The 26,110-nt window shown below is 39.3% G+C and overlaps 1 protein-coding gene across 1 annotated transcript in view; it reads right to left on the reverse strand.

Moving 5' to 3' along the window:
* Positions 1-1,349: 1,349 nt before the first annotated feature.
* Positions 1,350-26,110, reverse strand: part of LOC132828291 (fructose-1,6-bisphosphatase isozyme 2-like) — a 30,826-nt gene continuing 6,065 nt past the window's right edge. The window contains exons 2-7 of the mRNA XM_060845272.1: positions 14,333-14,498; positions 9,539-9,631; positions 5,049-5,189; positions 3,616-3,753; positions 3,410-3,529; positions 1,350-1,792 (exon numbers count right to left, since the gene is read on the reverse strand). Of these exons, the coding sequence (XP_060701255.1) occupies positions 1,601-1,792; positions 3,410-3,529; positions 3,616-3,753; positions 5,049-5,189; positions 9,539-9,631; positions 14,333-14,498 (850 nt within the window). The 3' untranslated portion in view covers positions 1,350-1,600. The remainder of the gene's footprint in view (positions 1,793-3,409; positions 3,530-3,615; positions 3,754-5,048; positions 5,190-9,538; positions 9,632-14,332; positions 14,499-26,110) is intronic.

Genomic DNA, 26,110 nt, shown 5'->3' on the forward strand with positions numbered 1-26,110 from the left:
TCGTAAAAACACAGGTTCTGATAACTCCGAGTTTGGATGGGTTTCAGGGCCAATTTGTTTACAGCTAACTGATACTGCCTCAGAACAAGGCTTTCAAGTTTAAACAAAAACACTTGTTTAATGAAAGGTGAGTGGCCAGTTCTCCCAGCTCAGTTTTTCTCTGGTTTGGTTTCTTTTAGCAGTAGTTGTATGGAAATACTGGTGGAATTCAGAAGCAAACTCAGGCTGGTTCTCTCTCTCTCTCTGACTCTAATCCTGTAAGAACTTTTCCAAGCATCTGGTTGTCATGAGAAGCACTGCTTGATGCAATAGTGCATCTCAGTGCCATCCACATCTTCTAAGTGCCCAAACAGTTTCTAATACTCCCCCCAAAGCTTTTATTACACATTTGAAATAACATTAGACCACAATCCATGGGAACTTCCAGTTTTCATGTATCTTACCTAAATGTTTTATTTATCTATAGACCTGAAGCATGTGTGGCTAGGTTATTCGAGCATAGAAATATTATAACCAGGCTTACTTGTCTCCAACCCTAGTTGAGGTACTATCTTCGCTAGGGGACAGATAAAACTGCAGCAGTCCCAGCAGTGCAAGGGTGATCTAGGTATTTTCTCTTTCTTTCATTCTGGTTTGTTTTAAATTCTAACTACTGTATTCTAAGATGGTGCCAGACAGTGGCAACTCTGTACACTTTCCACTGTATTCCTGTGCTTGGATACAAGTGACAATAAATCTAACCTGACCTAAACATTAGGCTTTGGGAAATGCCAGTGCCATGGCAGACCTCTAACCCAGGAAATGTTCTTAGCCATCTATTTCTTTGCAGATAAACATTTTGATTTCTTCAAAAATGACCAAGGCTCCTATGTCCTGTTGTGCATCTGTCTCCTGTAAGTTGCCAGGATGTCGACCCAGCCAGGGTCCTTCATGACTCAAGATTGCATTGCTTTGACAAAATCAAGATTCATTGGTTTGCTGAATACTTTAACTGGATTATCACTGATCCTGGATAGGTTGTCATTACTCTGCAAAACCATTTTCAGGTAAAGAATGAGATGATGGGAACACATTTGAGCAGCCGGCTGATGTTATCGCTTCTGATTTGGCTGCCAATCTACCTCCAAAAGGTGCCTTTACAGGCTGGAAAATCTCTAGCTATTGTTTGTATCTCCTAAAAGGTAACATGCAATGTGCTACATTAGAATACTAAACTATCACTGCTGCCAAATCCTGTTACTGTTTATTATTTTCTTATAAGTATCACTTTAAAAATGTCAGAGCACAGAATTTCATCCAAACTACAAAAACAGAACGAGATCTCAAATAAAAACATGGAGTACAAGATGGACTGATCCAAATATTTATTCATATTCATTCAAGAATGTATAACATTGTGCATGGATTGTTATGTAACGACAGAAATAATTCTGATCTCAAGATACACTTCATCAAGAACTTTAGTAACTAAATTATATTACAATTGATATGATTGGCATTGTCAAGTTGGAATGTAACTTTGCATTGAAAAAAAAATCAATGTTTGGTCTAGATCCCAGTTTAGAGTTTGCTATTGATATTCATTATTGCAGGGTTTAAGTTACTTGCAATTGTATTGATTTACAATGTCAAGGTACTCTTGAACATCATCTTTGGATCCCATTACAATTGGTGCCCGCTGGTGAATGGATTCTGGTTTAATGTCCAGCACTGCCTGTGTTCCTGTTGTGGCCATACCACCTGCTTGTTCTATAATGTAAGCCATGGGATTGCATTCATATAAAAGTCGAAGCTATAAAAGAACATCCAGAAGGTTAGTTTGACATGGTAAGAATGACAATATAGGTTTTCAGTTTATTACCTCGAAGTAAACCTACCCTAACAGCTATTTTCCACTGATGACCTCTGAAGTCATAACTTATTTCCAATCAATGCCATCATTCAGCGATGATCCAAGCTCTCCAATTCGTTATCTCCTCCATTGCCCATGTGGCTAGCCCTTTGACCAGTTAATACAGCAGACCCAATAAATTAAGATAACTGGGCTTGACTATTTGCTCACTACTCTATGAGGAAAATGAGTGTTAAATGCACAGGAAAAAAAAGTGACTGAGAAAAAACTAGTAAAACAAAACCAACTTTTTTTTTGAATCTTCAAACTTTGCAAGCTGAAGAAATGAAAACCACGCTGCTGATGCTATTTTTAGGACCAGGTAAGTTGTCTGACAATAATTAAGACTTATAACTGTGTTAAACTGACTGAATTGGATAAGCACTAATATAGAGATGAATTTACTTTGCATCTACCACCCCAATTCAAGAACTTCATATCGCTCAATGCTTTTGTGAGGCAGACAGTAAGAGGCCAACTTGCAAAGCTAAATCCTGAGAGGCAAAACTCAAGACAGCTAAAACAAAGACTGCTTAATTTATTCATTTAATCTTGCATCTGCTTTCACCTGAAATTACTATGCAATTCATGTGTAAATAATAGAGATCATTGTCAGCATCACTGCTATTTCGATAGTAAGTTCTGATTTCATATAAATTTAACTAAAACAAAAATAATGAAATTTGCCTTCTATTGTTCAAATACTCTTTTCTTTACAAAGCTGAAACTATGAAAATGTAGGCATTTCTGACAAGATCAGCATTTTCTGTTCATCATAAAATCACTAGTGAGAAGATTGTGGTGAGTCACCAACTTAAATCACTCACTGGCTTGCTCAAGAGGGTCAATGAAAACATCAACCACATTGCTGAGGTTTTGAAATCACATACAAGGCAGCAGTTTTTCCGAAGGACATCAGTGAATCAGAATCTAGTACTGTAGTTACATCATCACCAATACTTATAGCAGATTTTTATTCTAAATTTATCTGATTTTAAAATTCTCCAGTTGCCAGGGTTTTAGTTGGACTCATGTCTGCAGTTCCTTTGTCCATTTCCATTAAAGAAATCACTCTGGTATCCACCCAAGTGAAACAGTTAGAACATCAAGCACAAATACTGTACACATTTGCTCCTCTGCATCTACATTTGTAATGCATTTAATCTCATTTCAGTTTTAGTTCAGTCATGAGTCTCCATGAATCTTAACTGTAATTGTTCATTGGGTATTTGAATGCATTTGTCCTATAAGAGAATTGATGATTAAGAAAAAAATCCTAAATTACCAAGAATTTCAACACTCAAATGTGATTATAAAGTTCTATGCCAGTGTATAGTACTTTGATTTCTGAATTACTGAGATATAGCCAACAAACATGACTCTAAGTATTCACAATTAAGTGCTTAGCTAGCAAACGGACTAGTGCAGAAGGTGATTCTGATTCAGTGTTTGCAAGTAGGCCTTTGGCATTCTTAAGATAATTCTGAAGAGCTAGAGTTAAGTTGATTTCTTTCATACCTTTCCTTTCGGACTCTTTGAGTTGGCAGGGTATAAGAAAATCCCTCCATACATCAGTGTTCTATGCACATCTGCAACCATAGAGCCAATATATCTCGCACCATAGGGAGAGCTACCATCCTGTGGGTTAAAGATAGGTAAAATGACTTTCTGGAACAATGATGCTGTATGATTTCTATTGAAAAAAGTGATGTTCTTTACTACACCTCTGGATATTTCTTCTTCGTAATGTACTGTGAAACTGGAGTATCAAAGTACTTTGCATAGCCTTCATTAATACTGTAGATGTTCCCTTTCTTCTTCATGGTCACATTCCTGTTCACCAAAACAAATTCCCCAATGGCCTAATGACAAAAATTATTAAGGTCAATGCAAATGGTGAATACATAGTTCAAAGACAAGGATGTAATAATAACTGAAAACTTAGTAACAATTGCAAAGCATTTAATGTACACATCACTAGCAAAATAAGGTTGCATTTCCAAGCAGACATTTACATGGTCAGTGTTTTAGGTCAAATAGCTGATAGTGACACAAAGATACATAAATTTTATTCGCTGGATTTGTGTAGTCATGTCTTGTTGTTTTCAAGGTCAATTAACTTGACATCAGAACTTGCACAGGAGATAATTGTAACATCTAGATTTAAATTTGTGCTCCCAAGCAATTTTTTTTTCCTGCTTTTCACACCTACCTCATGAAAATATAGGCTGATGGTTGAATCTTGGTTCCAAGATGTACAGCTATGGGATGGACTTAGGATGGCCATGGATATAGAAGCAGCCACAGGAACTGCCAAGTGCCAAATTGGGGTTGTCCAAAAGGCATTCTGGTTCTCTAGAACTTCATTTGTTTTCTTGAACACTAGGGTCTTTGGCCTTTACACCCATTTGTTATCACACTAATTTCCCATGAATACAGATGTAAACTTATGCAATCCATGTTCATCATTCCCATGGTCCATTATTCACCCCTATGCCAACTCTACCCCCCCCCGCCGCCTCCCCGCAACATTTGCCCTCTTTAACAACTCACATAGCATCCACCATAGGCAGACCACTGGAGCCAGGCTAAGATTAAACAAAAGTGAAGGTCTAAATATCGATTACTTCCAGTACATTACAAAACCCTCAGTCATAAAAGCCCATGCTACTGGAAACCAGAATTGTAGTATGAATAAGGTACAGCACAGAGCCACGAGGTGGTTTCTCCTATTCAGACTTGCCATAAGAGACTCCTATGATGCCATGATAAATACTCCTCAATGGCTGCCTCCAACAACAGCAAAATTGGATCGTGCTTTTCTGGTTACAGGCAAACTGTGGGCTCAGCAATTAATGATCCTTATGGATTTTCCCCAATATTAATAGCCTAGAAATCTTTGTTTTTTGCTCATTTATGATTCTGTGAAACCACAAAAAATTGCCAATTGTTCAATGATTACAGACTAATTTTTCCTTGATCTTGTTAGGCCATGAAAACTAAATGTGGTTGGATGAATTAGACGAAAGTGTGATTGAACATAAAATTTGCTGATTTTGAAATCACAAGCAGGTTTCAATAAACTGACGGTCACAATTAAATTGTACACACAGCACCATGGTTTCTGGGGAAAAAAAAGCACAGTACAAGATCTTACTGGATCCAACATGAAGCAGTTCACTCCATTTCCTGAAGATAATACCAACATTGTGGCACTGCCATACAAAGCATATCCAGCTGCTACGATGTTACGACCTGGTTGCAAGGCATCCTTTTCACTTGGGGGGCCATCAGTAGTCTTAATATGAAAAGAAAGAAGACGGTTTCAGACTGATATTATTATTAGAATGGTGTACAAAGATCCTACAGGTTAAAGGGTGAATATCTTGATTTGGAACTTCAGAAATTTTTGTAGCAAATTATCAGTGGAAATATGGAGGTTGTGATTTGGTATACATTGATCTATGTAAAATAAAACATTTTTGTACTTTTTGATTTTATAATTTTTATAATATGCATTTTTAGGTATTTTTGAGCTCCTAGAAGATGGATGTTTAGAGGTGTAGTGTCTGGCTAAATTGAGCAAATTGAAACCACAATGCGATGCATGGATCAATGATCCAGTGATTGTTTATACAGGAAAGAGTTAACAGTGGACTGTTCGTGTGTTAAAGACATGTTGTTTGAGTTGTCACTAAGGACTGTGATGATAGGTGGTGATCAAGATCTGAGCATGACAGCAAAGGAAGAGACCATGGGATAATAAGATAAAAAGGGTAGGCATAAGAGTCAGTCTACAGATTTTAAGAAGACACAGATTTCTTGAAGCAGAAGTTGTTGGTGTCACTAGCATAAGTGGAAAACAACAGTCTTCCAAACCAGGATATGAACTTCCATAATTGTTCGGCATAAATTTTGTTGTTTAATAAATTGCCCTAGTACCACTGAATCAGGAATCCCCTCATCTAGTCTCAAAACTGCTTGCATCTACCATTGGTGGCATTATGGACCCGTTGTCAGTAGTTTTGATCAAATGGGATAGAACTTCTTTTCTGCATTGATATTAGAAGGAATTAGAAGGGCTGAAATTGGTCATGAAAAGTCATTAGCAAACTGAATTAAGTAGAATCCCAAGGCTTTTTCTAGAAATATAAAAAAGTAAGAGGGTAGCCAGGGAAAGGGTTGACCCACTCAAGGAGGGAATCTACGCGTGGGTGAGATTCCAAACAAATACTTTGTGTCAATTTTCACCAAAGAGAAGGAATTGGAGAATGATCTCAGGGAAGGGAATGTCAGATTTTTAAGCCAAGTTACTATTAAAAGGGAAGGAGCATCGTGCATTTTAATAAGTGTTAAGGTCGATAAGTCCACAGGTCCTGGTGGGATCTATCACAAATTATTTTAGGAGGGAAGAGAACAAATTGCTGGAGCATTGACAAACATCTTTGTATCCTTTTTAACGATAGGTGAGGCCCCAGAGCACCAGAGAATGGCCAATGTAGTCCCATACTTTAAAAAGGGTAGCATGGATAATCCAGGAAATTACAGGTCTGTGAGCCTCATATCAGTGGTCGGAAAATTATTGGAAAAGATTTGCAGGGACAAGATCTCTATGCATTTGGAAGCAAATCGACTTATTAGTGATGGACAGCATGTTTTTTGGGGGAGATTGTGCCTCACTAACTTGGATTGAGTTTTTCGAGGAGGTAGCCACGATGGTTGATGAGGGAAAAGAGGTTGATATTGTCTACATGGACTACAACAAAGCCTTTGGCAAGGTCCCTCATGGCAGACTGATACAAAAGTTAAAGTCACATAGCAAGAGACAGTATAAGAGATAGAGGGTAGCAGTGAAGGGATGCTTTTCAGATGGAGGGTTGTAACTGGTGGTGTCCCACAGGGATCAGTGCTGGGATCTCTGCTGTTTGTGGTCTACATAAATGATTTGGAGGAAAACATGGCTGGTCTAATTAGTACGTTTATGGCTGATACAAAGTTTGCTGGAGTTGTGGATAATAAGGAAGAATGTCAGAGGATATGGCAGGGTATAGATCAGGTGGAGACATCAGCAGAAAGATGGCAGGAGTTTAATCTGGTCAAAAGGTCAAGTACAGATGGAAATTATACAGTGAATGGCAGAGCCCTTAGGAGTATTGAGATGCAGAGGGATCTGGGTGTGCATGTCCCTGATCACTGAAGGTGGCAGCAAAGGTAGATAAGATAGTAAAAAAGGCCTATTCATGCTTGCCTTCATTGGAAGGGGCAATGAGTATAAGAATAGGCAAGTTACGCTACAGCTTTATAGAACTTTAGTTAGGCCACCCTTGGAATATTGTGTACAGTTTCGGTCACCACACCACGGAAGGATGTGGATGCTTTGGAGAGGTACGGAAAAATTTAACCAGGCTATTACCTGGTATGGGAGATTTTAGCTATGAAGAAAGGTTGAATAGACTGGATTTGTTATCACTGGAACACAGGAGGTTAGGGTGTGACCTGGAAGAAGTTTAAAATTCCGTGAATGGCATGGATAGAGTGGAAAGTATGAGGCTTTTTCCAGGGGTGGAGAGGTTAATTAATAGGGGACACAGATTCAAGATACTGGGGGGTGGGGGGCAGGGTGCATGAACATGCAAAAGGTGGTGAGTGCCTGGAATGTGCTGCCAGAGGAGATGATGGAAACAGACAGAATAGCAGCATGCATGAAGCACCTGGATGAATTCACGAATTGGAAGGGAATAGAGAGATACGGATCCTGTAAGTGAAGATGGTTTTAGTATGGAAAGACAAAATATATTGGTGTAAGCTTGGAGGGCCAAAGACCCTGTTCCTGTGCTATCTTGTTCTTTGATATCACTGTTAGAAACTCATTGAATATTAAGCTGGTGAATTTTTAACTAGTGATCTGAATAATAACTATTGAATCAAATTGAATCTGGAAAAAAAACTACAGAATGTTGTTAAATGTCCCCATTGTGATTAATTAAATTTCAATTTCAACCTTAGCCCCACGTGTGTCTGACCTTTATTGGATTGTTGTGAGAATTCTTTATTAGCTGCTTGGATGGCTTGTTGATGCCACCTTGTCTGACATTGGAATTCCTCATTAACGAATGTGTAATCCATTTCAAGGCAAAAGAGGTAAAAATTTTCACCACAGGAATTGCAAGATCTCTCAACACAACTTTTTGTGTAGTCAGTGGGAAGCTAGTGTTCTTACTTCGCTGTAAACTGCAAAAACTAGTCTCCTGAACTAATCAAACAATGATGGAGTATTAATAGTTTTCTCCTCCGTCAGTCACATTAAAGATACAATTTCACAGCCTTCTAGTATCCCATTCAAATGTCCATTTCTCATGTGTGAATTTGGATAATGGGGAACATAGATACTGAACCTAATGCCTTCACAAACTATGTCTGCACCCACTAATCTTCAGGAGAACTAGCAATGAGTTTTGAATAAATGGTACAAAGCTAATTGCTTAAATAGATGATGATGTCTATTGAAAAGTAAAATATGGCATCTCTAATAGTAAAGGAAAATAAATGGGACCTGGTCACATTCATCAGAATGTAAAGAGAATACAGAAGAATAAAGACTAAATAATATTTATTAACAATTTGTGTCCTCCAATACACTAGTATGGGGATAAGAAGCTAAATAAGATTTAACATAAAAGACACAATTGGATTTGAGAATGAACATAATTAATAGAATGTATGGCAGGCCTCAAATTCACAACTTTTTCAACCAATAAGAGTGATGGAATCAAGCTGACCCTGATAATAGTAGTTTGGTTGAGGATACCACACAATTGCAATCAGCAATGTTCATATTTGCATATTAGTGCACTCATCTTGCATTCCTGAGTACTTTTATTGTTATTACATTTAAGATGTTAGTATTAAGAATATCTACCCTTAAAACTACTAGATGATAAAAAGGTAATAGTTGGCAAAACTCGTCTAACTAACATAGCAAAAGACAAAATCTGTAAAGTACAGTGAACTGACAAGACTAAAAGAACAGACTTGACGTTTTACAGCCTTTGTTTTAAATTCCAGGTCAGACCTCATTACTGCTCAAATTTCATTTTTAATATTAGAGTCTTATCATGGCACTGTCAAATTTATCATATGTCTGGCTTTATATTTACATTTTCCCCAATGTGACTTTTGAAATTCAGTGATATTATTCTGTCCCTACCTCTATTCCTGTTCAGTAATGGTAACTTTAATCGATGAAAAGTGAACAAATTGAATTTAAAAGTCTTACATTCTGACATATGATAGCCAAGGATCCCCCAAATAAGGAATAGATTATGGTGTGACAAAATCAATTTATGAATATATGGATATAACTGCTTAACAGTCTGTCTAGTGAAAATTTTAACATCTGTTGTTTATCCAAGATGTTGATGAATTTACCAATTATTGCATTTGATGTTGTGTAGTGATCATGTATTTTCTTGAGGTTGCCATTAATTTGGGTTAGCTGTCTGTAGGAATGGATCTCCCCACTAGACCCCCAGTAATAAGTGAAACCACTTCAGAGGAAGAGAAGTTTAACTTTCAAACAAAAACTGAATTTCCATTTAAACTTTAGTCATTTAAATTTTCTTTTAAATTCAGTGGTAAAGATGTTACCTTTTTATAAATGGAAAAAATTGTTCCAATTGAAACAAGACAGTCAATGTTAGAAGAGCCATCTAGTGGATCAAAGCAGACAATGTACTTCCCCTGAAATTTAATAAGAGGACAGTCAGTACAGCATTCCTTCCACACAACCTTGTCTATATTGTGACAAAACACTACTACAAGAGATGCAACAATTGAGATTTTTGGTTTTTATAAACTTTTTCTTTTATTCTTCACTTTCTTTTCCATTTCAATATTCAGCATCAGCACGCACAGACACACCATTCAGGTCTGGCACTCAGGTGAAATAAGAAACATGGCCAGCATTTTGCTCCTGTACCTTTCACTAGATTCTGACAAAAGGTCATCAAGCTGGAAAAACTGGCTGGAAATTTATGGAATTGAGAGAGCATCCTGGAAGGCAAAGGTGTCAAGGGGTCAAAGGACATGGGGTAGCTTATCCCACCGCATTCCCATTACCACTGGAATTTACCAGTAGCATGAAAGGTGCGGCCCACCTGTCTGAAACCTGTCTAGACTCTTGGGTGGGCAATCCAGGACTGCTTATGGCCAATCACCTGTGCCACATTGGGAAGTGGCCAGGAATACTTTAGTTGCAGACCTGGGGGATTGAGTCCTCTAGATTGAGCCCTCTTTCAGCAAAAGACCACTCCCTCAGAACCATGAATCCATGCTCTCAGAAATCACATCCCTTCCATCATCACATCTCAGCCCCAAAACAACAGTCTGACTGACAAGTCCCAGTGAGCCCAAACCTACTTACTGAATTCTGGGCACTGCCCTATGTGCCTAATCTTGCTTGGTTGCAGATCCAGTGTTGACCAGCACTCCCTGTGTGACTGTTAGGAATTAAGACCTGCTAGAAAATTATCATTTGTCTGATTCATTGGCAGCTCTGGGGTAGGGAGAGCAGACCTGCCACTTTATAACATTCAGAACTTCACTCACACGCCAATATTTGATAGTTCTAAAAATTGGGTTGGTCTTTCCCTAACTGGCCATGGGGGAGGTTTGTTCTGACTCTGCAGCCAGGGTCAGCATTCCAATGAATTTTAGCTGTTATCATTGTGTATCCATTCACAATGCTGCCAGATGCTGCAGCACGGTGGCTGAGTGGTTAGTATTGCTGCCTCACAACACCAGCCAGTCTTGGGTGACAAGCTATGTGGAGATTGCATGTTCTCCCTGTGCCTGCACGGTTTTCCTCTGGTTGCTCCGGTTTCCTCCCATTGTACAAAGACGTGCAGATTAGATGGCTTGGTCATGCTAAATTGTCCATAGTGTCCAGGGATGTGCAGGCTAGATAGAATAGCCATGGGACATAAAGGGTTGCAGAATTCAGAGGGATAGTCTTTGTTGGGTTGGTGTGGACATGATGAGCCGAATGGCCTGCTTCCACCCTTTAGGGATTCTGTGACTTGCTGAGCAATTTCTGTTTTCATTTCAGACCTCCAATGTTCAGTATTTTATTTTTGCACAAAGCAGAAGTTATTGAAAAACATGGAGGTATTACTGATTTTCCTTACGCCTTGCTAAGATATACCAACTCAACAGAATAAAGAAGACAGACACAAATTCCTTTGATCCTTATGGTCCAATATTATAATTGCTTTAATTTCCCACATAGTTTACATGGAGCTATACATAAAGATAAAAGCAACTTACACAACTTTGCTACAGTAGGTTCTGGATAATATTCAATTTGGAACATTAAATGCAGACAAGTTGGTAAAATGGCACGCTGGTATCATATGAAATTCAATGAGAGAAGTGTGACCTGATTTATTTTGATTGGAAGAACACAATGTAATTTTTTTTAAGAAGTGCAATTATCATGGGTATAGAGACAGAAGGACCTGGGTGTGCATGTGAATAATTCTTTGAAGGTGGGAGGAAAGGTTACAATTATAGTTAATAAACTATATAGCAACCTAGGTTTTACTAATAGAGCTATGCAGTACAAAGGCAAGGAGGATATGTTAAACTTGGCTAATATTTGAATTTGACCTCAATTGGAGCAATGTGTCTACTTCTGGCACCACACTTTGGAAAAGGTGTGAAGGCATTAGAGGGAGCGCAGAAAAAGATTCATAGAATGGGCCCAAGAATGAAGGACTTCAGTTATGTAGATAGAATTTACAGCTGGTTTCCTTGGCAGAGAGAAACTTGAGGGGAGATTTGATGAGTAAATTGTGACAGGTCTGACAGATTGGATAAGAAAGAACTGTTCCCATTGTAGGAAGAATTGGGAATGAGTACAGATTTGAGGAAATTTTGAGTATTTTTTTCAGACGGAAGTACTTGCCTGAGATTATGGGGAGGTAGGTTCAGTGAAAATTCAAGAGGAATTTGATTAGGATCTGAAAAGAAGGAATGTACATGGTTACGTGGAGAAGGCAGAGAAATGGCACCAGGGACATTTCTCATTTAGAGAGCTGGTGCAGGTATAATGGACTGAAAGGCCTCCTTCTGTGCTATAACATTTTATGGGCTAAATCTTAGTTTTAGACTAAGGCGAATTGCATAGCCTTTGTTTTGCTGTGAGGCCTAGCAAGCTTTCTCATATTTTACCAAACATGCTGCATTAATTACCTACCATGCCCTACAGTGTCTGTAAAATCTAATTCCGGCCTTATCTTACCATATGTCATTCTTGAAACAACTTGCCAATCAGCAGATATCTCAAAATTCACAGGTATCCCTTGCAGGTACATTTAAAATCCTATTGTGCATCCAGACAAATACTCAGTCCTGAACTGCCTGGCACAATTCCTGAAATTAGTGCCTCACTTTACTGACAGGCTCCTGCTGGACAGGATGATGCAGCAGGTGGGACTTTCTCTCTGACAATGAACAGCAGTGGAGACCACGACTGGTCGGAGGTTACCACTCAGGTCAGTGTAATCTCAGCCTTCTGGAAGAAGGCCCAGCAATATATTTAAAAGGTCAATGTCCTTCTCAACTCTGCCAGCGTAAGTGCCATCATCTTCTCTCTCATACCCCACAATATCTCTGCTGCTATACCTCTTTCATACCAGGCCTCAATTGACCATTCTGTTTAACACTCACAACATCTTCCCTCATTTGCTGTCACCTACTCTAATCACAGACAAAACTAACTCTGCCTTATCAGTCTCTTGAGGCACTGCCCGGCGAACACAAAAATAATAACTTGCCATTTTCATTTCCTAAAATAGCTGCCTCTCTCTCATTCCAGGGGGAAAGCAACACCCAGTAAGTCAGAAATATTCAAGACAGATAATGGTCTGCCTGATGTTCAGTGCCATTTGAAGCCCTTGGACTGATAAAGCTGCCCCTGACTTAAGAGTACCAGGACTCCCAGAGCAAAGACTATCCTCCTTGGCTTGACAGAGGGCTGCTGACAACCTTGACAACTTTCCATCCGTATCTTCACTAAACTGAAAGGAAGATCAAAGTAAATGAGCCTGGAATCGCTGGCTGAGGGGGAAAAAGGGAATGCAAAGCAAAGTTTTGGTGAGGATTAGGTGGGCTCAGAGTAAATGACCATTATGAACGAGTGCAGAGCCCAAGAAGTCCAGGCATGAGCCGGCTGTGGATCCCTAACTGCATGGTCTGTGCTGCAGTATTACAATGATAGTTGCTGGTGCAACCCGAGATGCAATACAGAAATTCTGAAGCATTTTTAAGTTGATCGGAGATGTGCCATGAGGATTGTTAGAGGCTGTTACATATCAAATGCCAAAGTCTGTGGACATGGAGTGTATGTGGCCAGTGCTCTTGGAGTGTGTCCTGGGATGTCAGTGCCCAGTGTCCAATATGGGGCCCTTTGAAAAAGTGATGAGCTAAATCTACAGGGCACCAGAGAGAAAGCTGAATATTAATGAGGCAAATTGGGCTGTAAATAAGGCAGATTAATTTAACAGTAATTTAGCAGATTCATTATAAACTTGCCACTACCTAGCAAAAAAACCTGCCACTCCACACATGAAAAGCAGAAGAGATGGCAAGAGATTCACCCAACGTTGAGCTGGGCCTCACTGGACCTCTTGGCTGACGCTGCCGCACATCTCACCATAGCTTACTTTACTCAGGCTCCGATAAGATACTACCTAATGATTCTGTGCTCCTTTAAAGAGTGTTAACAATCAAAATAATGTGCTACTAGCTACAAGATGTTGATAGCATTGTGCAAGCTTAAATTCACAGATACGTAGTAAATACATACGTGGAATTAGAGGCTACCCCTAGATGGGACAATTTGAGAAATATTTAGTGCATTGGGTCATAGAGTCATATAGCATGGAAACAGACCCTTCTGCCCAACTGATATATGCTAACCGGATTTCTTAAACTAAACTAGTCCCATTTGTCTGTGTTTAGCCCATATCCCTCTAAACCTTACCTATTCATGTTCAAATGTCTTTTAAATGTTGCAGCTGCACCTGTATCTACCCGTTCCTCTGACAGTTCATTCCATATATGAATCACCCTTTGCATGAAACAGTTGCCCTCAATGCCTTTTAAATGTTTCCCCTCTCACCTTGAGATTATGCTCTCTAGTTTTGAAATCCCCTATCCTAGGGGAAAAGAATTTTGCTGTTCATCTTATCTAGGCCCTCATGATTTTATAAACATTTATAAACCTGGCTCCCTTTCCAATTTAATAATATCCTCCCTAAAGAGTATATATTATCCCCGAATCATATACAGCATTCGGTGGTATTTATCCAAACACCAAATGCCTTCCAATTTTAAAGGAAATGGTGCCGTTACAATAAACACAAAACCTCAGGAACTAACCTGTTGATCTGAATCCACGATGATGGCATCTTTTTCTTCTTCAGACACAAGAACACAAGTGCTGAATGAAGATTTTAACATGTTCGTTACCATGTCATTGGCAAGTACATCAAGCTTCTTCACCTCATCTCCTGTCACATTGATTGTGCTTCCAGAAAGCCCATAACTAGAAAACGAGTTGGATAGCAGCATTATTATTCAAGAAAGGTATGTACAAACCAACATTCTTATAACATTTCTGTTAAATTGGTGCATTCAATATCTGTGAATACTGTTCAAGCTAATATTTTACTAAAGTTTAACAACTTCTATTACTGATATTTGCCATGTTTTAAACATCACTATCTTATTTACAAACAGTCCAGGAGTGATATATCTTATTGGTTTTTAAAAAAAGCCCTTAGAATTAAACAGGCTCAGTTCTTAATGAACGAAAACAGAGAGCAATCCTTGTAGCTGGAGATCACTTTGTTGCGATCATTATTGTGCATTAATGAGTGTTATTTGATAACTCATTTACACAGTTTATTGTCTGCCACTGTAAACAGACAAAAAGTGTCATTACGATATGGTCATTAATGCATCTTTTGGCAGGAAGGTGTCATACTATAATTGGTTTTATTATTTAGCATATATAGTCCATCATTTCAGGTGTAAAAGGAGGATGCTGGAATGCAGATCATTAAAGACAATTGTCTCTCACTATCCTATTATACAGATGCAAAAGTTCTGTAATAAAACTAATCCTTTTCTCTCAGTTATGAGCCGAGGGGGCATCAGGTTAGGTTTGTTTATATCTTTAATGAATTGGCTGCAAGGTTGCAGTGAGTTTTTTGCGGTGAAAATCACATCACAATGGCAAGCCAGGAGGTACATTAGTATAATATTGCATCATACACATTCCCATCTTCCTCCAAAAGAACACAAAAAATAATTTATTTACTGAATTAAGTTTTTCCAGATGTTTACAACTATTCTCATACATGAGAGGTTTGTTATTCTCATCAGTCTTTGCACATGCAATGCATACTTAAATCATGCAGGTCTCTTAATGGTATATTTATCATCATCAATGTTCTTTCATTTGAGTAATATGGTTTCTCTAGGGAAAACGTTGTTCCCATGCCACTTCTTGTTGTAGTGACTGCCGTTGTTCCCATTGCTGGGATGCTGCAGACCTCAGTGACTGTTAGTTTATTGATGGTCTGGGCAAATGATGAGTTTTCCCAAATGGTTGACTGTGGTGAAGGAACAGCTTCTCCAGTTGCACATATGTGTATCTGATTGCAATGATAATTGTTAATTCACAATTGGAGTGGCAATTGTTCTGCATGGATCCCAAGATCTTTGGCATGATGATGGTTGAGAGTGTTGAATGTTTGTATCCTGACTGGCTTTCCAATGTTCAACATTGATGAAGAAATGTGGCTTTCCACCATTTTACCTTGATTTTATCATTTATGCATGTTACCACTTCTGGCTTGACTAGCTTTTTTGAAGAATAGTTTGTGCGAGATATGAACTTGTACTGAACTACTCTCCACTTGAAGATTGCTTTGTATACCTCAGTGTTGCATTTTCTCAATTTATATACAACTTATTTGGCAACTTTCACTGCCACTTCAGTCTTTCCATTTGACTTACTGTAGAACGGTGATGATATATGGTCTTGTATTTGTCAATTCTTGGAGGTGGCTGACTTCTTTACTCGTGAACTTGTCACTCATTGCATATCTGGAATACTGTGACAATTGAAGTTTGTTTTTGGGTATTTAACAATCTCAATATTTGTCATTGATGTCAGCTGACCTACTTCTTAGTAGTCATAATGATTGTCTATGGTGACAAAATAATCAGAGCCTGTGTGAAAAAGGCTACACCCAGTTTATTAAATGGCCTGTCTGGGATATCAGATGTCATTAATGGTCCTCAATAAAAGAAGCATTGCACTACTTCATGTAATTATTGATTTCACTGTTCATATTTGACTAGTAGAGATATTCTCTTGACTTCCTCAGACTTCATTTATTTATTAGTTTCCATAATGTGTTTTAGCATGCCTCCTGTTGGTAAAACAATTTTTTAAAAAAATAATATTGTATCTTGCATAGTTACTTCATCTTTGTATGCCCAGGCACACTTTTATAAATGCAATAATAACATTCAGGCTTGAAGAACAGCTTTTCATCACTACTTCTTACAACACTTAGGAAGTTGCACCTTGTTTGCTAGTTTGCTTGATTTGAGCAAAGTGCTTGTTTGTTTGGTTCAGTGTGTCAAGCTGCTGTTTGAAGCAGCAAGAATTCACACTATAACAACGTGTGGGCGGCATGGTGGCACAGTGGTTAGCACTGCTGCCTCACAGCGCCTGAAGACCCGGGTTCAATTCCCGACTCAGGCGACTGACTGTGTGGAGTTTGCACGTTCTCCCCGTGTCTGCGTGGGTTTCCTCCGGGTGCTCCGGTTTCCTCCCACAGTCCAAAGATGTGCGGGTCAGGTGAATTGGCCATGCTAAATTGCCCGTAGTGTTAGGTAAGGGGTAATGTAAGGGGTATGGGTGGGTTTCGCTTCGGCGGGTCGGTGTGGACTTGTTGGGCCGAAGGGCCTGTTTCCACACTGTAAGTCTAATCACTCTCAAACGTCCTACATAGGAAGTGCTCCTCTTGACAGTATGCCAACAATGTACATCTGTTTTCTTTACCTGTATGTCACATCCAAATTGTTATTACAGTTACAAAGATACATTCTCTCAGACACTTTGGAGCAGATAGTAGAGGGTTGAGGAAAATGATTGGCAGTGGCTTGAAGTCAGGCTTGATTTTCACACTTTCATCAGTACCTACTTGCATTAGACAATGTTCACAAGCAATGATAATGTCCAGGCACTCTTTCTTGATCTGAGTGTAGCATCATCCCATTTGTGTTAATACCCTGAATGCAAATGAAATTGGTAGTCCCTGTTGCATTAAGTTTGCTCCAATTCCAATCTCACTGTCTCTCACACTACATGACAATCCATCATTTATGTCAGCATTGCTATTTCCATCACTAGTGGTTTGATTTTAATAAGAGCCACTTGTTTTGTGCACCAGTAACACTGCATGTCTTTGTGATTTGGAGGTGCTGGTGTTGGACTGGGGTGTACAAAGTTAAAAATCACACAACACCAGGTTATAGTCTAACAGGTTTAATTGGAAGCACACCAGCTTTCGGAGTGACGCTCATTCATCAGGTGATAGTGGAGGGCTTGATCGTAACACAGAACTTATAACAAAAATTTGCAGTATGATGTAACTGAAATTATACATTGAAAAATTGATTGTTAAGTCTTTCATGTATTAGAATACAGTGAGAGTTTAACTTCTTTCAGGTGTAAATCACAAAACTTTTTTTTAAAGTTGCATTCTCGGGTTAGCTATTAACAATGGTAATAGCTAGACAATATGTTGAAGATGTTAGCCCCCCCCCGTGTTCTCTGTCTAGGACTTGATGTTTAGATTATTATCTCACTTTTTAGATTAGAATCAGAGTTTTACATAGATTCATGCAGTTTTTGAGCTCAGAGTTCTACATGAATGTATGCAGTTTTTGAGCAAAGTGCACTGTAACTCTGCAAGTACGCTTCAGTGGTCCAGGACATTCAGCCTCGGACCTTCGGATGACCATCCTCCAAGGTGGACTTTTGACAGGCAACAGAGGAAAGTGGCCGAGCAGAGGCTGATAGCTAAGTTCAGTACCCATAGGGAGGGTATGGGTTCAACTGGGACCTTGGGTTCATGTCACATTACAGGTGATCACCATTGCACTACACACACACACACACACACACACACACACACACACACACACACACACACACACACACACACACACACATACACACAGACAGACAAAGACCCACATGCACACATATTTTGTGGGGTGAATTTGTACTTGCAGGGTTACATTGTACTTTGCTCAAAAACTGCATGCATTTATGTAGAACTCTGTTATCTCACTTTTTAGATTAGAATCAATCTAAACATCAGGTCATAGACAGAGAACACAGGGGGCTAACACCTTCAACATATTGTCTAGCTATCACCATTGTTAACAGCTAACCCGAGAATGCAACTTTAAAAAAAGGTATTGTGATTTACACATGAAAGAAGTGAAACTATCACTGAATTCTAACAGATGAAAGCCGTAACAATCAATTTTTCAATGTATAATTTCAGTTACATCACACTGCAAATTTTTGCTATAAATTCTGTGTTACGATCGAGCCCTCCACTATCACCTGATGAAGGAGCGTCACTCCGAAAGCTAGTGTGCTTCTAATTAAACCTGTTCGAATAGAACCTGGTGTTGTGTGATTTTTAAACTTTGTATGTCTTTGGCAATGGGTTGACATAACGATTCACACTCCAGTTACAAATTTAGCAACTCTCTTGGTCAACAGTTGACAAATTGAACAAATCATTTACTTATTTATAGAAGTTGATCAGCACATTGCTGATACAGTTCTCATCTTTTCAGGATGTGGGTGAAGATGCTTTGCTGTCAGTACATAGTCTATGTATTTGACTTTGGGCATTCCTAATTACATCTTTTCTTGTCAGCTTCAGGTTTAATCTGGCAATCTATCTATTCACGACACAAGATTTTGATCATGGTCAGCAATGGCTTCTTCCAGAAAGTCTCCACATCCATAAATTAGCAGGTCATTCACTATCATTTCCACTCCAGGAAGCTGAAGCTAACTATTTCAGACTACCTTCATGATATTCTCTGGAGCTGTGGAAATGCCAACGGCATGAACAACCATCTGTATATTGGATACAGCATCCAAAAGGTAGTTAGAAAGCTGTTGCAAATGTCTTTTGACATGTTGAAGGTTATCAATCCAAGCTTCAGACTGCTCCAACTGAGATGAGTGGCTTTTGTTTGCTATATGTGGATCTGGAATTCCAGAGCTTTATTCTTGTCATTGCACTGGGACTCTTGGTGTAATCTGTTTTCTTTGCACAACTACGAATCCATCATGGTAGTCACAAACTTGCTTTAAAGAAATTCATTTTCAGATCATAATTATGAGCCACTTCACCTGGTCCATGAAGGGGATGATATTGCATGATGCACTGGTATCTATCTGACATTCTATTATGAGTTGATGTGCCTCTTCCACAGTGTCAGTCCAAAAATCACAAAGCTATAGACTAGACTGGAACAACATATTATAATGGGTACAGTGGCCATCTGTAATTGCTCATCATATTTCTTTTTAGCCAACTGTTTGAGTATAAAATAATTTGTGCTTTAATAGTGAAAGCACTGCTTTCCATTTATGTGGTGTCCTTTGCATACTGCTGTTTATCCACAAGCACTCTGCTCTTTCAGTTTGGAATATCCATCAGCATAACTCTCTCTCTCTCTCTCACACACACACACACACACACACAATTATAAACCAGCACTTCTGTACATATCAATTTGCTTTCCTGAGAGTAGGATTCTGCTAAGTAGATGTGCCCTCACTATGGAACCTCTTATCTTATTTCAATCCTGTCTTTACTTCAATGGTCTTGCAGTTGCACAAGTTCACAGGATTCTGATAACTATTTTAATACAGTGACATGTTGATTATTTGATTCTTTTTTCATCTAATATGGAACACATACCATTCATAAACTTATTCACTTGGGATTTGAAATATGCCATCAAGGCTTCAAAAAGGTTGCTGTCCATTTTTTTGGTCTCGAGAGAGATTTAGGATGGAAATTCTCTCCTCGGCAATGATAAAAAAAGTGTGCCTGTTCTTAGCTGTTCTGACTTGTTAATTGCAATTTTGGCAATTTCATAACATCGTCATTGCAACTGAAAAGAGTGCAAGTTTTGCTACATATCACCTTTCATTTCAAAAACAGCGTTAGAGAAATATTTGCAGATATTGTACCTTACCCAGTGCTTTCAGTTGTAACCAGCTTCTTTGTTACATTTTTGTGATTTACTGATTTTTAGCAGCTTCCACCAACTTTAAAAAAATTCAGTTTTTCTTTTTCAATAGCTGTGTTTCTATACAGCTCAGAACACTGAATCCTAGCTCCACTGCAACACCATGTAATAAGCTCACAGAGCAACACTGCAATTTATGGCTGTGCTACCTTATCAAAAGGTGCTATATTTCAGAAAAGCTGGAGCCCATTCTGTGTGCTCTGATGATTGTAAAGGACGCCTTGAAACTATCAAAGTAGTCTGGGGAGCTGCCCACTTTCCTGGCCAATATTTATCCCTCAACCAACTGATGACATATCAGTTACTGTTGTAGAAGCTTGATGTGTACAAAATTAGTTACTGCTTTTCTTCACAATACTTCAAAAACTATATCATGCTTTGAGATGTCTATGGCTTGTAAAAAGTGCTGAACAAATTAATCATCCAAATACCTGGTGACTATGTGGTGAACTCCCAGGTACAGACGGATATCTGACTAGAAGTTCATGAAAAGTAATTAAAATTAGCCTGACCAGTTGAAATCAAAGATTTGGAGCTCATGAATAGCTGGACAGAAGACTTTACTGAAATTCTATTGGTGTAAAATTCAGGTATTGCTAGAACTCTGGAAAGCTAGGGAAGTGACTACTGGGTCTCTTACTGAGATATTTGTATCATCGATACTCACTGATGAGGTGCCGGAAGGCTGGAGATTGGCTAACGTGGCGTCACTGTTTTAAGAAAGGAGGTAAGGGCAAGGCAAGGAATTATAGACCAGTGAGCCTGACGTCAGTGGTGGGTAAGTTGTTGGAGGAAATCCTGAGGGTCAGGACGTACATGTATTTGGAAAGGCAAGGACTGATTAGGGATAGTCAACATGGCCTTGTGCGTGGGAAATCATGTCTCACAAACTTGATCGAGTTTTTTGAAGAAGTAACAAAGAGGATTGATGAGGGCAGAGTGATAGATGTGATCTATATGGAGGTCAGTAAGACGACAAGGTTCCCAATGGGAGTCTGGTTAGCAAGGTTAGGATCTCTGGAATACAGGAAGAACTAGCCATTTGGATACAGAACTGGCTCAAAAAGTGAAGGACAGAGGGTGGTGATGGAAGGTTGTTTTTCTATGGAGACCTGTGACCAGTGGAGTGCCATAAGGGTTGGTGCTGGACCCACTTACTTTTAATCATTTCTATAAATAGTTTGGATGTGAGCATAAGATGTATAGTTAGTAAGTTTGCAGATTACACCAAAATTGGAGGTGCACCATACAGGACCTTGATGAGCTGGGCCAATGAGCTGAGAAGTGGCAGATGGAGTTTAATTTAGATAAATGTGAGATGCTGCATTTTGGGAAAGCAAAGCTTAGCAGGAATTATACACGTAATGGTAAGGTCCTCGGGAGAGTTGCTGAACAAAGAGACCTTGGAGTGCAGGTACATAGCTCCTTGAAAGTGGAGTTGCAGATAGGTAGGATAATGAAGACGGCATTTGGTATGCTTTCCTTTATTGGTCAGCGTACTGAGTACAGGAGTTGGGAGGTCATGTTGCGGCTGTACAGGATATTGATTAGGCCACTGTTGGAATATTGTGTGTAATCTGGTCTCCTTCCTATCAGAAAGATGTTGTGAAACTTGAAAGGGTTCAGAAAAGATTTACAACAATGTTGCCAGGGTTGGAGAACTTGAGCTATAGGGAGAGGTTGAACAGGCTGGGGCTGTTTTCCCTGGAGCATTGGAGGCTGAGGGGTTACCTTAGAGGTTTATAAAATCATGAGGAGCATTGATAGGGTAAATAGACAAAGTTTTTTTCCCTTGGGGTGGGGGCATTCAGAACTATAGGGCATAGGTTTAGGATGAGACGGGAAAGATATAAAAGAGACCTACGGGGCAACTTTTTCATGCAGAGAGTGGTACGTGTATGGAATGAGTGCCAGAGGAAGTGGTGGAGGCTGGTACAATTGCAACATTTAAAAGGCATCTGGATGGGAACATAAATAGAAAATGTTTGGAAGGGTATGGGGTGGGTGCTGGCAGATGGGACTAGATTGAGGTGGGATATCTGGTTGGCATGGACGAATTGGACCAAAGGATCTGTTTCCGTGCTGTACATCTCTATTCTAGGACTCTAACTCATGATCCTTGTAATGAAGTTTGAATTACAAATGTGGTGTCAACATGACTAGAGAATTAAAAAGTAGACTATTAAACTTTGCAAAACAGTACAAATTGTGCACCACTCAGACACTGACTTTTAAACAGACACAACTTTTATTTGCCTAATAACAAGGTATGCAATTTAAAGAGTTATAGGAATTAATCAAAAGGAAGATCAAGAAATATATAGACACTGTAGATGTTTAAATCTACTGCTTTTCTGCTGGTGCAATATTTCAGTCTTTCAATGCCGTGCAGTTTGAAATTTAGAAGATAATTCTGGTGCATTAGCAAAGAGTTGATCTTCTGGCTGCTGTTTTGTTTTTTATTATATCATTCCCAGGAAATATGACTTTAGTTCAGGTTGGTCAGTCTTTTATAAACTTTCACAGATAGCACTCTTTCATCACCATATGAATTTTAAAAAAAGGTACTAGAAGAATGCATTAGATCACTAGAAGAACATAGCATTTCACAGTTAGTTCTACTATGTTGTGGCCATTACTGAGACTTGGATATCACAGGGGCAGGAATGGTTGTTGGATGTTCCAGGGTTTAGATATTTCAAAAAGAATAGGAGGTGGGGCAGAGAGAGAAGGTAAAAGAGATGGAGGAGTGACATTGCTAAATCAGTGATAGTATCACAGCTGCAGGAAGGGAAATCGTTGAGGAGGGTTTGTTGCAGAGTCAGTATGGGTGGAAGTCAAACAGGAAAGGAGCAGTAACTTTGTTGGGAGTTTTCTACAGGCCCCTCAATAGTAACAGACACATGGAGGAGCAGATTCTGGAAATGTGCAGAAGTAACAGGTTGTTGTCATGGGGGACTTCAACTTCCCTAATATTGATTGGAACCTACTAGTTTGGATGGAGCAATATTAGACAGGTGTGTCCAGGAAAGATTCCTGACTCCATATGTAGATAGGCCAACTAGAGGGGAAGCCATATTGGATTTGGTGCTTGGCAACAAACCATGCCAAGTGTCAGATCTCTTGGTGAGAGGGCATTTTGGTGCTAATGATCACAACCCAATGACTTTTACTATAGTCATGGAGAGGGATAGAAGCAGACTTTGTGGGAGAGTATTTAATTGGGGGAGGGGGAATTATAAGGCAGGAACTGGGGTGCCTAAATTAGAATCAAATGTTCTCAGGGAACTGCACAACAGAAATGTGGAGGTTGTTTAAACAGCATCTGCTGATAGTGCTGGAGAGATTTGTCCCACTGAGGCAAGGGAGGGAAAGTTGAAAGAACCTTGGGTGACAAGGGATGTGAACCATCTAGACAAGAGGAGGAAAGAAGCTTATGTAAGGTGGGGAGACAAGGATTAGACAGGGCTCTAGAGGGTTACAAGGTAGCCAGGAAGGAACTGAAGAATGGACTTAGGAGAGCTAGAACAGGGCATGAAAAAGCTTTAGCGGGTAGGATTAAGGAAAACACTAAGGTGTCCTACACATGTTTGAACAGGTTGATGTTAGGAAGGAGGATGTGCTGAAAATCTTGAAATACATAAGGATCGACAAATCTCCTGGGCCAGACAGGGTATAGCCAAGGTTTCTACAGGAAGTGAGGGAAGAGATTACTGCACCTTTGGCAATGAGCTTTGCATCCTAACTGTCCACTGGAGTAGTACTAGATGATTGGAAGATGGCAAAAGTTATTCCCTTATTCAAGAAAAAGAATAGGGACAATCCTTGTGATTACAGACCAGTCTTAAGTAAATGGTGGGCAAAATGTTGGAGAGGATTGAGAGACAGGATTTATGACCACTTGGGAAACCATAGTTTGATTAAAGATAGTCAGCATGGCTTTGAGAAGGGTAGGTCACACCTCACAAGCTTTACTGAATTCTTTGAGGATGTGATAAATCACATTGATGAAAGTAGAGCAGTGAATGAGGTGTACATGGATTTTAGCAAGGCTTTTGATAAAGCTCCCCTTTGAAGTCTCATTCAGAAAGTAAGGAGGCATGGGATACGGGGAAACCTGTCTGTCTGGATACAGAAATGGCTGGCCCATAGAAGACAGAGTGTGATGGTAGATGGAAAGTATTCAGCCTGGAGCTTGGTGACCAATGATGTTCTAGAGATCCGTTCTGGGACCTTTGCTCTTTGGTGATTTTTATAAATGATTTGGATGAGGAAGTGGAAGGGTAGGTTAGTAAGTCTGCTGGTGACAATGGTTGGTGGATTTGTGGATAGTGTTCAGGGCTGTTGTAGGTTGCAATAAGACATTGACAGGATGCAGAACTGGGCTGATAAGTGGCAGATGGAGTTCAACCTGAAAAAGTGTGAAGTGAATCACTTTGGAAGATCAAATTTGAATTTAGAATATAGGGTTAAAGTCAGGATTCTTGGCAGTATGGAGGATATTGGGATCCATGTCCATAGATCCCTCAAAGTTGCCACCCAGATTGCTAAGAAGTCATCTAGTGTGTTGGCTTTCATTAGCAGGGAGATTAAGTTTAAGAGCTGCGAGGGCATGGCATCAGTTCTCCACAGAGTCCCGATTAGACCACAATTGGAATATTGTGTTCAGTTCTGGTGCCCCATTACAGGAAAGATGTGGAAGCTTTAGAGAGGGTGTAGAGAAGATGACCCAGATGCTGCCTGGACTGGAGGACATGTCACATAAAGAAAGGTTGAGGAAGATAGGATGAGAGGTGACTGGATAAAAATGTACAAGATGTTGAGAGCCATAGATATAGAGAGGAGAGACAGAATTTTTCCCAGGGTAGAAATGGCTATCACGAGGGGGCATAATTTTAAGGTTTCATGGAGATGTCAGAGGTAGGTTCTTTACACAGAGTGGCAAGTGCATGGAATGCACTGCCGGCAGTGGTCATAGACTCAGATACATTAGGGACATTTAAGTGATTCTTGGATAGGCACATGGAAATGAGTACAGTAAAGGGGATGTAGGTTAGTCTGATCTTAGAATAGGATAAAAGGCCAGCACAACAGAGGGCTGAAGGGACTGTACTGTTATGTACCGTTCTATGTATGGTCTTACTTCAGACAAAACTTAATTTTTATATTCTTATATTTTTATGCACCTGGTTTGATGGAATAGGAAAGCCAGAAGGTGTTGGGTTGGGGAGGCTAGTGGAGAGAGAATAATTAAAATAAGCCATGTTCAGTTTCTTCATTTTGTATTATTCTCTAAGACAGTCAAGAGAATAATTGGTCTTCAGAACATTAATTTCTTGCAAATGTCCAAAATAAACAGCATGCATTGTGTAATTAAAATCTGAACAATCGATTCCTTTGTTTAAAATATTTATATTTGTTAATGTTATACAAAAGTTGAGTTTTTCAGAGGCATAATCTGTTGGGACTTTGAAACAAGCTAATAATTAATGCTGTGCAAATATTTTCCATCTATATTGCAACAGTTTAAAGCTCTTGCTGATATAGAACACTGAACTTTTGAGCAAGCTAAGTGATATGGATGTGAACATAGGAGGTCTAGTTAATAAGTTTGCAGATGACACCAAAATTGGAGGTACAGTGGACAGTGAAGAAGGTTACCTCGGAGTAAAACAGAATATTGAGCAGATGGGCCAATGGGCCGAGGAGTCGCAGACAGAATTAAATTTAGATAAATGTAAGGTGATGCATTTTGAAAAGGCAAATCAGGACAGGATTTATACA

Source organism: Hemiscyllium ocellatum, chromosome 2 (assembly GCF_020745735.1).
Source record: "Hemiscyllium ocellatum isolate sHemOce1 chromosome 2, sHemOce1.pat.X.cur, whole genome shotgun sequence".
Classification (NCBI taxonomy): Eukaryota; Metazoa; Chordata; class Chondrichthyes; order Orectolobiformes; family Hemiscylliidae; genus Hemiscyllium; species Hemiscyllium ocellatum.